Source organism: Apus apus, chromosome 2 (genome assembly GCF_020740795.1).
Source record: "Apus apus isolate bApuApu2 chromosome 2, bApuApu2.pri.cur, whole genome shotgun sequence".
Taxonomy (NCBI): Eukaryota; Metazoa; Chordata; class Aves; order Apodiformes; family Apodidae; genus Apus; species Apus apus.
The window spans coordinates 6,009,825-6,024,129 of record NC_067283.1 but is presented as its reverse complement, the minus strand read 5'-3'; the positions used below and the strand labels follow the sequence as shown (position 1 = coordinate 6,024,129).

Genomic DNA, 14,305 nt, shown 5'->3' with positions numbered 1-14,305 from the left:
TTTGCCCCTGTTCTGAATTTCTTTGCACTTAGACAATTTGATCTATGTATTTATAAATATATTATATATAGATACCTATAGACCTGCATTTCTATATTCCCACATATGCAAGTTTATCTATCTAGATTTTATGATCACTTTTATTACAGCCTCCTCAAACTGGGAAAAGGGAGAGAGAAATGAACCCCACAGCTTTTAATTTTGTCATTTTGTGTTATGCTCATGAAAACAACAAGAGCTTCAAAATCTTTTGACTGCACTGAACACTAGAAATACCAGCCATGGGGATTACCAGGCGTGTGGCTGGTGTTTTGAAAGCCAAGCTCCTGTCATCTATGTGGCTTAGTGACATTAGCAGCTCAGGGCTAGAGCGCCCCATTATATGACATTCACATGTGTTTCCAGGGCAAAATCAAGAATAATCAATGAATTTAGATTCTTAGAACACAGGCAATGATCCCTGAAAAGAGAATAGGCTCCCTGATAACTGTTCAAAGTTATTGCTACAGTGTTCTAATGAGATTAATCCCTGAATTTCTTAATTATTTTGACATTCCACTACTAGATTATATTTGACAAAAAACACCAGTCTTGAATGGGAATCAGGATGTGTTTTCAGTAACTGCCACTTGTTCTGTTTTACTATTTTAATAAGATCTTGTCATTCTTGAGATGGAAATACACCTGATTTAGCATTAGGCTGCCACTGTGCTCAGTGCTGTCTCCACATACTGGCCACAGTGTGCCATGTGTCCACTTGTGAGAAGCAAAGTAGGGGAAGTGTAACAGCTAAGTGATCTCCTTTCAAAATGTTTCAACTTCTTTCCCAGATTAGTCTTTATACGGTGCATTTCTTTAAACTATCAAAAAAAATTTAACTCCTTGAAGGATCCCTTGGGGTGCACATTGACTCTCAAAGTAATTCAAATTTAAAGATATACAGCAATTTTTGACAATTAAAATTATTCACTGTGAACATACAGAGGTCAAGTTACACAGGAGATACCTAGATCTTCACTATCTGACAGTGACTTTGGAAATCTGTGTTGTCAACCAGTTTAAAGCTGTCAACAGAGAACTTTAAAGCTGCAGAAAAACAATTATAAAGTAGGAAGTACAATAATGCAGCTTCCTTTATGTGCATACAAGGGAAATGCTCTTTAATTAAGAGATCACAGGGAGCTACTGCATTTATAACAGTAGTGGGGTTCCTTCCTATATACACGCATTTTAATAGCAATTAAATTAGCACAGACTCCCTAGCCATGAAATGATGCTGGCAGCAGTAATCCAAAGGGTTCAGTCTTTGGGAGCAGTGTCTCACCTAAGGCTGACAACTTCCTATAGCAAGGAGGTGGGTTTGATCTGGAATAGATCCAGCTCCCCTCCTTTTTTTTGTGTTCCTTCCCACCAGCCTAAAAGCACATCATTCCTGATAACCAGCTTCCACTGGACCAAGCTGGAAGCAAACCTGAGCAGCACCATTCAAAGGCAGAATACTTGATACAGACCGAATTTCTGAATTAACCCCAGATCACCACTGAGATTAATTAAAACCAGAGCTCAGGGAACAAGGACTTTTGCTTGGGCAATGGTAAAAATACTCCTTGGTTGCTCACATAAATCCCAAAACCTGAGAGAACAAGAGCCTCTACTAAATGCCTGCCTGCTGCAGCACACATCTGTGAGCAATACCCTGCAAGCTGCTGTCTCAGGGAGAAAGGGAGACCTCCTTCCTCATTTAGGTAACACCATATGTTTTATGCAGCTAGGGATTTCATCAAATTAACCTGCTTGTCCAAATTAGAGGGGAGGGAACCAGGGAAAAATAAAGGACATCCGAAAGGGAACACAGCAGCTGAATTGAAAGCTTTGGCCACTTATTTAAATAAGCAGTTTCTGCTAATGCAGGCTCCCAGTGCTTTCAAACAGCTTTTTGTGTGCCCCAGGAACACCTGCCTTTCCTTCTATAATTGTGCTTTTTTAAAAAAAAAAGGTAAAATAAAGAGAGCTTGGATTATTTTGGGTGCCTCTTTTCAATCCAGTCTGGGCATTACCCAAAGAGCAGATCTTCGTAGCCCCAGCAGCAGACCAGGGGCTGCAAAAGCCAGGCCTGTGGTCCTAACTTGCTCCCCTTGATTTGAAGAGGAACAACATCAGGTCTGTACCCCAAATGCAAAATGGAAAAGCCACAGGGAAAGAGGAATTTGCACATAAATTGCATGTAAATACTGCATCCAGCTCTGGTGCCCCCAGCACAAGAAAGATGTGGACCTGTCGGAACGCGTCCAGAGAAGGGCCATGGAAATGATCCAAGGGCTGGAGCAGCTCTCTGATGAGGACAGGCTGAGGGAGTTGGGATTGTTCAGTTTGAAGAAGAGAAAGCTCCCGGGGACCTTATAGTGGCCTTTCAGTACCTGAAGGGGCTACAGGAAAGCTGGGGAGGGGCTTTTTAGAGGGGCTTGCAGTGAGAGGATGAGGGGTAAAATGGTTTTAAGCTGAAAGAAGAGAGATTTAGGTTAGAGATAAGGTGTAAATTATTCAGTGTAAGGGTGGTGAGACACTGGAACAGGCTGCCTAGAGATGTTGTGGGGGCTCCATCCCTGGAGGTGTTTAAGGGCAGGTTGGTTGGGGCTCTGAGCAGCCTGTTCTAGTGGGAGGTGTCCCTGCCCATGCAGGGGGTTTGGAACCAGGTTCCTTCCAACTCAGAAAATTCTGTGATTCTGTGATAAATTGAAATACATGGAATTTCTTATTGCTGCTCTGAAACACTGTGGAGCAAAAAAGGCTTGTAAGAAGCTTGGTATTCCCTTTATCATTGACCATTTTTGAGCAGGGGTTTATTACTGATTTATTTCTTTTTAAATATCTCTTTACCCTTTTACTCTGACCATTGAACTTTCTGCCATAGAGATGCCTAACTGTATGATTGCACCTGCCAATCCAGAAATTGCATGTTATCAATGAAGGGCAGAAAGTTAAAGGAAAGTCTGAAAATTAGGGCTAGAGAGAGACTAAAGTGACCTAAACCAAATTCCCACCTCTGCTGTTTCCTTGAATCACAACCCTCACATTCAGGTAAGAACTATGAACTCCTTAGGGCTGCTCTGCAGTTAGTCCATAGCACGGAGATGAAAGTGCATCTGCAAATGAGTTAATGAACATCTTCCCTCACCAGCAGCCAAGTTCATTACTGCTCCTGGAGTGCTCTTGTGTTTTATAACATGATGGGCTACACGAGTGCCTGAATTAATTATAAACAACAATTATCTCCCGGAAAAGCCAGCACTCCTTCTCATAACCCAGGATAGAAGCTGCTTATACATAATCTTCTCATGGCTTTTTTTCTCCAGGACATTTCCCCTTTTTGGCTTTTTCATTTGTTTGTTTCTCCCATCTAATGCTGAAACTAAGGCTTCAAAACAATATTTCATCTTCTCAGCTGGTTTCCTGTACCTCATGTCCATGTTTTTCCAGGTGATATCTCCTTCTCTGAGGGCAGCCTTGTTGCAAACAGCATGTGCCACTCCTGTTGGCTTAAATGCTTTTAAATAAGTAATTCCTGCATCCTAATTGCTTCCTGGCAGTTTCCAGAAGAACTTCCTTATGTCTTGCTGTTCTCTTAATCTGTCACCTCCTTTACACCTGCTCAGGCTTTTCTAACAACCCCAGTCAATTCCTAAGGCAGATGGCTATGAATCAAGAATTAAACCTCCACTAATTTCTGAGGGTGAGCTGAATGACCTGCTGCTGTGATCTTCCATTCAGTCAGACAGCAAGCTGACTTATTGATTTGCAGTTTTTCCACCCCACTCTTTCCAAATGGATTTTCAGCCTGTCTCAATTCACCTTTTCACAGCAGACACCTTTGCCAGACCTCCAGGTCCCATTTATCAGCACTGGGTAGGAATGGCAGAGGGATTGCTATGACTTCTGAGGACTAAACAGCACTCCTTGAGTAGCCAGACCTTGGCCAAGACCCCAAATCTTTCTCCTTGGTGCAGCAGCAGTGGCTGTGTGGGTTCAGCTGCCTGGAAAAGTCTGGTATTTCTACCAGGATTTACAATAAAATAATGTCTTAATCATCAAATCCATTCTGCTTGTTCTCCAGACACTTTACAGACAGCTTTGACTTAGGGCAGCTGAAGAGGAAAGATATTCTGCCCTTAAAACAATCTCCAAAATGACCACACAGTTCATCCCAGGGTACCTTCCTGATGCTGAATGCTGTTGTCAGGAGCAGATGGGAATATGGTTGAGTATTATTCATCATTTGAAGACAGTGTTATAATGCCAAGGATGCACATAGTTATTTCCCTGGGGTCTCAGCCCCATCCACTCTGCTCCACTTCCATCCAAGCTAGTGGGAGGTGAGCTCTTCAGCTGAAGACACACATTTCTGGGCAGGATTAGGATCAATCCTACTTACATATGACATTTTAATTTAAAAAAAAAATATCAGTTTGGGCTGTTTCCATAGGGTGCTGTTCTGGATTTGCTCAATTCCCTAAAAGATTTATGCTCCAAATCAATTTTAAAAATACCAACTTACTGTGGGAAGTATGACAGTTGAAGCTTGAAAATCATCCCTGCTTATCTGGGTTCTCAAACCTGAGCTGATCCAGATGTTGCAAGGAATATGCTAGGATGGAGAGGGACTATGAAGAATTATAGATCCCCTGATTTCTGCCAGAGAGGACAATTATACAAATAGGAATCCTACATACTACAAGTACTATTCCTCATCTTCATTTTCCCTGGCACAAAGCCCCCCAAAACCAGTCATACCAAGGTAGGAGGCCAACACAAAGTGTCTACACTACTGGGTCATATCTTTCTAGTTTCATCCCAATTTTTTTGATCTCTCATCCCCCTATAATAAATAAATAATAGCTGACCCCTCTGCAGCCTGTGTCTGTCTCTTCACAGAATCACAGAATCACCAAGGCTGGAAAGGCCTTTAAGATCATCAAGTCCAGCCTGTGACCAACACCACCACATCAGCCAGACCATGGCACTAAGTGCCACATCCAGCATTTCCTTGAACACCTCCAGGGATGGTGCCTCCACCACTTCCCTGGGAAGTCCATCCCAATGTCTAATCACCCTCTCCGTGAGGAAGTACTTCCTGATATCCAACCTAAACCTCCCCTGAAGCAGCTTCAGGCCAGGCCCTCTTGTCCTGTCACTGGTTGCCTGGGAGAAGAGCCCAACCCCCACCTGACTACAACCTTCCTTCAGGTAGTTGTAGAGAGTGAGAAGGTCCCTTCACATCTTCCTTCCTCCTCCTCCTGTCAGCAGCCTCTTGAGCAGTCCCTGACCATCCTGGATGGAGCCAAAAGGATGGTGGGAAGATGTTTTACAGTCTGTAACAACCTGGATTGCAAAGGTGCTGGTCATCAAGGGGAGGAACTGTAGGACCAATCTATTCTGTCCTTGCAGAGTGTATGGGACTCTGCCTGTACTGTTAGCTACAGTCTACATCTCTGTCCCTGTTCTGATCCTCCTGCAAGGGAGAATATCTTTGTATAAGGAATTTGGCTGCTACACTCACAGCAATGGAGAGGGCCAGGCAAGCTGCATGCAACATCTAAAAGGTTTTATTCATAACTTTATTTTCAAGCATATTCTTCAAAAAAGAAGGACATTGAAATATACTCTATACTTAAATAAAAATTGTGTGCCATCAGCACAGACCCAGAAGACAGTGAACTGAAAGTCTTCAAAAAACTCCACATGAGTGCTTGCTTTGAGAAACTAAGAAAACTAGTAAAGAATGAACTCTGAAGTAATAGTATTCTGTTGTCACCCATGGATTCTTGATAATTTGCAGAGAACATTAAGTTAACTCTTAAGAGGCTTCTCCAAGTGACAATATTATTATATTATTTTTACTTTGCCTTGGCTGTATTTTTGTCATTCTGTTCCTGTGTACTTTTCTGAACAGAAACTAGACAAAATTTGCATGGTTTTAGGATAGCTTCCCAAGAATACAAATTGGATTTCAGTGCTGTTTGAGAACAACTCATTACAGCAGATTGTGTAATTACTGGTAAAGCAAACAGAAATCACCTTGCTAATCAACAGGGAATACAGATGGAAAAAACAATTAAAGCAATCAGAAGCCATCAATATTTACTTCACACAGCAGGTTTTTAATTGTCACTTAAAGACAATCCAGTACAAGGGCATAATTTAATTCAATTCAATTTTTAACTAGGGATAGAAAGACTGTTTTACATTGTTCATCTCAAACTCAAAGATTTTTGGCTGCACTTTAACTTGTCTTACAGTGAAGTTTCCTAACTAAAAATCTTAGAGCATGTGCTTTCCAGGAAACTATATTAGAAAACATAATATCTATATTTTTTAAAAAAGCATTCTGTGAAAACGATGGTGCATTTAATGACTGAACGTTTCAAACCAGCAAACAGGAAATTTGGCAGCAAACAGGAAATTTGGAAAGCTGCTCAGTGGGAAATACAGATCGCTGGATACAAACTCAGCAGCTCCAGGCAAACAGCAGAAACGTGTTCTGCTATAACCATTCATAAATTGCAGGGGTAAAACCTATATATTCTTTTACTTTCATAAAAGCATCTACAAAATCCTGCCAAGTGGACTTGCTGAATAACTTGTTTGAGATGTCTGGTCTCCAAATCCACTGCTGAGCCTTGTTTGAGCTATTTTGCAGACAGATATACTGCTGAAAGCTGTTGTGAGCCCCTGCCTCCATGGCAGAAGAGCAGGCTTTCTGGGAAAAAGGATGGAAGGCACAATATTTCTCTGTGGTGACAGCTGGAGAGAAACTGGTGGGGCATCAGGGCAAAAACTGAGAACTGGAGATGACTAAATGCAGGACACAGTGTTAGGACCCCTTGCTAGAGGTGGGTGAAGGGGAAGGAAGCTGCCAGCATCTTTAAAAAAGCAATTGCATGAGATAATAGTTTTTCCATGTATCAAATCTTGAGAGATGGGATAATCCTAGAGAGAACTGGAGAAACCCTCACCTCCCCTCATCTCCAAAATCAGTAAATGACACTCAGGTTTGTTTTAAGCCTGGACTAGGACCAGCTATTGGTCAATCAAATTGAACTCAAAAGCTACAGCACAGATGATGTGATAATGGACCATTGTAGAGAGGATTTTTCTGTGTATGCCACGGGCAATAGAACTTGGTTGTGACTCTTTTTGTGACCATTCTCTACTAATGCATTAAGGACCTTGCATCCTTTTCCCAAGAGTTTTCTCGTGACAGCTTCTGGAGGGAGCTGGTCTCTCCCCTCTGCTGCCAATGAGTGAGCAGGGAGGGAAGAAGCTGTTGAGAGCAACACCTCCCATCTTTGAATGATGCTAAACTCCAGACTGATGCCTTTTTCAAACTGACCACTGTGATGGAATAATCCATCATCTGTCAGCAGAGGCTAGGGCATAGCTCAGAATTGACTGGCTGAAGCTCAAAGTAGATAAGCCCAAGATAATATTTACAGGTCAGAGGAAACAATTGAAAGGAACATCAAACATGACCCCAGCGTGCACAACCAGTGGAGTTTATCTACCCCTTGTTTTAAAACCCAACTGTCTCTGCCTGTCACAGGACATGCCTGGTTGAAAGCAGTTTTCATAAACATTCATTTTGAATGCCATACACCTCTGTCCCTGGCCAAGTTCAGACTCCTTGTTTAATCTGCCTTGTACGAAGAGGTTTTGATTGCATGAATGCTTGGAAAATATCTGTTCTGTGTGGAAATATTTGCCTGTGCATCCTAGCAAAGAGGATTGTGTATAAATGCCATTCCTCATAGTGATACTACTCTGTCTACATTTCAGATATATGATGGCCTCTGCTTTTCCTTCTTTTGAAATGAGCTGTGAACTGAGTGCCCACCACTCCATTTCAGGTGCACAGAGAAGCTATATTTGCAGTGTAGAAGGAGGTTACTTTTAGCAGTACAATTGTCATTTACAGGGAGGTAACATATAGATGTACATTAACGCTGTTTGTTCAGTACACCCAAATTTCAGCAGACACCTAAGGCATCTTGCTCAGCTGCCCTAAGCTGAAATGAGCCTGTATTTTGTGATTTTTTTACTCCTTTCTCCTTTCCTCCCAAAGAAAGCTGTTGCAGCATACTTGATAGGATTTCATTGTATTGCAGTCTATTGAAAAGCACTCTCATGGTTTTGCTACACTAGCACACTTCTTTCAGATGCAGAGAAACCCATTGTCAGGGATCATCCTTTAGGGATTTTACATCCAGCAAAAATAGCTCTGGGTTTATGGGTTACTGTGTGTTTTCATGTTCAGGATTTGCAAGGCAGAATTTTCTTTAGTAATCCACAATTGTGAGCTGGAGCCTTTGTGGTTTCACAGGTCCAAATCAGTGTCAAAGGTCTTTCACAAGGCAGGGGAAGTTAAAAAAGAATAATTTTTTAAAAAATTAACAAAAATTAACAAATAAATCAGCAGCAATATGCTTGTACCCCCTCCGGGTTCATTTCCTATTTAGAAATAGTGAATACTTGCAAATTTTGAGATGGTTTTATGAATTATTCACAACAGAAAAAGGATTCTGAGTTGCATTTGTACAATGAGAAAACACAGATGATAGATGGTTTCACATGTCCAATGAAAAATCAACCATTGCAGCTTGAATTTTGAATACTGATACCAAACTGCTAATGAATAATTTGCAGATCAGGAATTTTTAAGTGAATAATTTTAAACAAATAAATTTGAGAAAATCAGACAAGTGGTTCATCTGCTTCTTTTGGAGCAGCTAATTCACCCATTCACTCCCTTCTGCAGCTCAGTTGCAGTGATTTGGTTCTCAAAGGACCAAAAAGAAAATGTAAATTGAAGTAAAAAGTGTGAGGGGGGAAAAAAAAAGCTGGAAAAATGATAGCATGTTACTCTGCCAAATCAGAGTGGCAGGGTGTGTGAGCAATAGGGTGGGAGAAGAGCATCTGTTAAACCCTCTAAAAATATAGTTCTTATAATCCACACTGGGAAATGACTTTGAAGAAAAGAATGGGGCTTGGGAAAAGCTTTATTCATTGAGTATAGTAAAGGACAAGCAATTTCCTGCAGTCAATAATTAACCAAAAAAACCTCAAGGATGTTGCAACTTTTTGTCTAACTCAGGAGCCTGCAGAAACGTTAAGAAAAGGGGGGGATAAGAAAATAAAAAGCTCTGGGTCAGGAAGAAGGCTCTGGGGTGGGTTTGCTGGGAATAAGGGGAGGCTCAGGGGCTCGTTGTCCCCTTTCCCTCATGGCACTCTTTTCTGCCACGGGTGCTCTGGATGTGTGGCAGGGGAGGTAAAGCTTCTTTCCCCAGCCCACCAGTGGCTGCCTCTACAAGCCATCATCATTATACACACAACCTCATCCCCTCCATTAAAATGCAAACTTCTTCCTAAATTCTAGAGTTACATACTGACTTTGCATTTGCATCTTTCTGTTCCAGGGGGCCTTTTTGCACAGAGGACAGAATTTAGCTTAGGTTCCATTTTACTGTCTTTGATATTAAATAGGTATCATGCTATAAAGTACATACTCCTAATGAGTGGCAATTCATTTAAAACTGTTAATGGTGCAGCAGGTTTCCAACTATTTTTGTGAATTCCTTGTGCAAACTGTTTCTCCCACCAGCAAGACCCCTACTTATAGTTGTGACAATAGTGAGCCCTCATCCAGCCCTTCTAGTCTTCAGAAGTTCATGAAAACTCTAATAACAAATTTCTGGAAGCTTATAAAATATTTCAGGTGAATCCTATTAGTCGCATTTTACTGACAGAGAAACCAAGAAATAAAAGCTGTGTCCCTCTACCTAAAGCACAAGAAACAGAATTTTCATGGTTGGGCTCTAACTCAGGAACTGGTGGTTTCCAATTCTGTGGTTAAATAATTAAACCAGGTCTTCCTCTTCTATTGAAACAAATCTGTGAAAAATGAGTGCCTCCCCTTTAAGAGGTTTCCAAACATGTATGCAAAGAGGAATTTATGACTTACAATTTTTGTAAAGAACTTCCTTTTCATAAATCAATTTATTAAAGCTCTGGAGAAGCTTCCAAAGGCTCTGATCCAGCAGTGCACTTAGACATGTCCATAACTTCAAAGAAGTAAATTGTCCCATTGAAGTGCTTTCCTGGACTGGGGCCAAAGAAAGTGCAATTCTCCCCTGAGTCAAGGTTCAGATGTAAAATGGGGAAAAAATAATTTATCAAAAGTTTAATCAGTTACACAGTCATGGCAGAGCTCTGCCAGCCTTCCACATTAATACCTCAAGCTAATAAGAAATGGCCTCAGGGAGATAATTGCTTCCTTATTGATAGGCTGTGATGAAAAGTGAAACCTCATCTGGAGGATGCGATGTTGTTGGCTTTTCCTGAATTTGGCAGATCCCACATGCAGGCAATGTGAAGCTTTGGAGGGGACATGCCTGGTACTTGCAACACTCCTGGGATATGAGCTCCCTTTTGTTCAATGATTACTCATTATTATCCAGGTAGAACTAAGCCCGGTGACATGTCAAGCATTTGAAGTATTTTGCGAGGTTTTGTAATAGCGAAATCACTTTGACAAGAGGACTATTCACACCTTCTTCTGGACTCCTTCAAGTGGTAAATACTTGGGAGATGGTACTGAACATACTGTTACGTGCTGCTGGCAGCCCCGCCGGGACACTGTGCCAAGGACAGCTTCTGTAATCTGCTGGAGGACTTGTGTGTCCAGGTCATGTGTGGAGCAGCCGGGGGTAACCGGACCTTGTGCTGGCCTGGAGTGTGGAACAGGATGTTAAATGCTAGAAGAAAGAGCAAGTTCCTAGGGACCAGAAGGGAATGTGACTCAAATTAGCAGGGTAACACCCCTGAGCAACGACCCAGAGTGATCTTCTCTGCTCTGGCACACTGACTCCTTGGGGATGTACAGCTACATATCAGACCCTTGCCTTGGGTTGTTACTCAGAGTGACAGCTCTGTCACTTTTCAAGCACAAAGCTGCCAGACTTAACAGCCTGTTCTTATGCACTGTAAAACCCAACACAAGAAGCATCATAGCTTCAAAATGATACTTACATCTACAATTAGGAAGTCCAGCCAGCACCAGGCATTGGTGAAATACTTCTTGAAGCCATAAGCCACCCATTTCAGGAGCATTTCCAAGACAAAGATGTAAGTGAACACTTTATCAGCATATTCCAGCATGGTTTTTATTTTTTTTCGATCTTCAAGGTAAATATCTTCGAAAGCCTGGAAGTACAAAAGATTGATTAAAAACTTCTGCTGAGCTACCTTGGAAAGCATTGGTGTTGCACTGCAAGTCTATGGTATTATTTGATGGGATTTCCTGTACTGCCTGTGGTTTCTGATACATTTTCACTTTTCTGATGTATTTTAACGCACAAACTAAATATTTAATTTGTGCTTGTGCCCTCATTCCATCACAATGAGTGCACAGGCACAAAGAGACCTGATACTAACCTAACAGAGACCTGTTCAGCTTTCCATTATATTGGACACATGCTTTGCTGCCTCTCCAGTCTCTAGATCCTTAGAGTGTAAGAGGAGCTCAAGCTCCCTAAATCTGGGAACACGATCTGTGAGCAGGGTGCCACTCCAGGCTCCCCAAGGGCATCTTGCTTCAGCTCCTGTTGGCTGTGCCACTGCTATCAGGGCATCTCAGGTGCTTCAGGGCATAGGATGCTTTGCCTTTAGAAGGCAGAATCTGACCCTTACAAGAAGTCAAATGCATCTTATTGCTAATGGCAACAAAAAGAGTTATTAACCTGCTTACCCCTGTGTTACAGAGCACCAGAGTTCCCTGGCTTCTGTTCAGCCACCACTTTTCAGGAGGCTACGAATACCTGCCTCAAGAAATGCTCATTATTATTCACTTAGCAGAACAACTATGTTTTGAAGGTCAAGATATCTATCTACCCATCTCATCTGTCTCTCTAACTAATCTTATGCAGGGCATCATCAAAGGACGTTCAGCACTTGTATCAAGTACAAGCAACCTAATTACCCTTCTAAAATATTTAAGATATAAACCAATAAGCCTACTAAAAAACCCCCACCCAAAACAAAACAAAAAAAAAACAAATAAATTGTCTCAGAATTTGGCTTTTAGCATTTTAGCATTTTTTACATCAAATAAAATGCAGGATCTTAGTGGCAGGGTTGCACATACCCCGCCTGCTTTGGTGTCTCTAAGTCAAGCAGCGGTTACAATTTGCTTCCCCAGCTACTTTAGTGACTGTCATCACACAAGCTGCTCCTGTGTCCCTGTACCCTGGATAACCCAGGCTTTGATATATTACTCTCATCCCATCGTGTAACCCAGAGAACTTGGCAGCAAGAAACAACATTATTTGAGAAGGTCTGTGCTAATCATCTTAATTATCTGCATTTACATATTTCAAGATCTGTAGCTACTTTCTCAGGAACTTCAAAAAGTTAGCAAACACCCAGTGCCTGGAGATACAAGAAGTGTGTTCCTTGTCACTCAAGCAGTCACACTGCTCTTTTGCCTGCCAGGGAACAGTAATTAAACTGACAAGAAAGCCTTGGCAGCCTGTGCCAAAGCTTGTCCATTTGTCCCCACACTTTGGGGTGATGTTTTCACTGCAACTCGGTCTCCTATCTTCCCTTCAAAAATGATATTTCAAGGGTGTGAAAGAGCTGTTGGAGAAAGCCACAGAAAACAATACACAGAGAGACTGGAGTTTATCACTTCTTGTAGGGACTCACTCACTTTGTCAGATGACTTGCTGTACTTTGCAATTACTGCAAAAATAACAACAAACTATTTAAAGTTATTTCCTCCTCTCCCTCCTTTGCTCTTCCTGTTTTCTACTAACTTGTCAAAGAGTATATTGTGTTTTGTCTACTAAAAGCACACTTAGAGTCAGGAAGCCTCTTAATAAAGGATGAAAAATACACTACCTGCCAGCCTCAGGTGCACTGTACTTCTGCACAACTCATGGATATTACCCAAATGACAAAACTCTGGTTCTTCGCATTTTTTCATGGTGACGACCAATGAGGTCTTTGTAATATAAACCATTATTAAAGGTTATTTCTTCTGCTTTGCTTTGTGCATTAAAAAAGAGTTAAACAGGATACCTGCAGTGTTATCCACGATTACTGCTAAAACACAGTCTTCCAGTTTGAGTGTTTATGGCTTAAAAACATGAAAAAAGTTTTCGCATCATTTGCAGTAAACTTTTTATATATATTCTGATGCTTTAACTGACACACAAATGTATACTGGCTTTTAAACTCCTTCAAGAACTTGGCATGTCCCAGGGATGCAGCCAGATGAGTTCAGCTTTTGGAAGGGCTTACCCCAGAATAAGAGAAGAAAAAAGTTGCTCGTTCCCTCCAACAGCTCCAGTCCAAACACTGAAGCACAGTGCTGATATGTGAGAAAATGTAGCATGATTTGTCCCTATACAGAACTGCACTGGCTAAACTGAACATCACAAAAAAGAAATGAGTGCACGTAATGAAAATTAAATGAGATTCATATTGCAGTGTTCAGCATCAAAGGCATTTTTAATTGCAAATGTAAGGAAGTGTATTCATCTAAAGTGTATTAAAGCAAGCTACATGCCCCTTTAAAAATGTGTGAAAAATTAACATGCAGATCCTCAAGCTAGAGCAAAAACTGTCAGACTCCATTGATTTCAGCAAAACTATGACAATTTTCAGCATCCCACTCTTTACCCAAGTTTTCCAGCCTCTTGCTTTTCATAGTAAAATAAAATCCACTTGGTGAAATTTCAGCCCATTCCTGGTAGACCTGAAGAATGGTCCATTCCTTTCCTTTCCCATCAACAATTCCATATTTCCATCTTCTTGTCTCCTGCAGAGACTTTCTTTAAACTACATAACCCCAGTCCTTCTGTGTTTTCCTCTTTTTTAGGCCACTGATAATTTGTGCTGCTCTCCTCTGGAGTTTCTTCAATTAGCCCACGTCTTTCCCAAAGTGCAATGCCCAGAGCTGAAGTCAGTGCTCCAGCTGAGGCCTCCTTCATGCCAACTGGAGTGGAAGAACATGCTTATTTATACAGCCCAGTGGGGTGTTCAGCTTTCGTGCGGTGCTGTGACGTAGTTTACTCTATTTTGTGTGTTCTCTGTTCTCTCTCCAGCTCTTTTTGGTAAATCTCCTACCTTACCAGTCACCCTGTACCATGCCATTCTGCCCAGGGTTATTCCTGTTGAGGTGAAGCAGGCACCTTTCTAAGACAAAGTTCCTCTCACTATTTAAAGTAGATTCATCGTCTGGGCTGAAGTTAAT

At 41.5% G+C, this 14,305-nt stretch overlaps 1 protein-coding gene across 1 annotated transcript in view; it reads right to left on the bottom strand.

Annotated features, from left to right (window-relative positions):
* Window positions 1–14,305, bottom strand: part of LOC127380384 (sodium channel protein type 5 subunit alpha-like) — a 217,929-nt gene that overhangs the window by 26,375 nt on the left and 177,249 nt on the right. Inside the window, exon 21 of the mRNA XM_051609169.1 lies at window positions 11,080–11,253. Within this exon, the coding sequence (XP_051465129.1) occupies window positions 11,080–11,253 (174 nt within the window). The remainder of the gene's footprint in view (window positions 1–11,079; window positions 11,254–14,305) is intronic.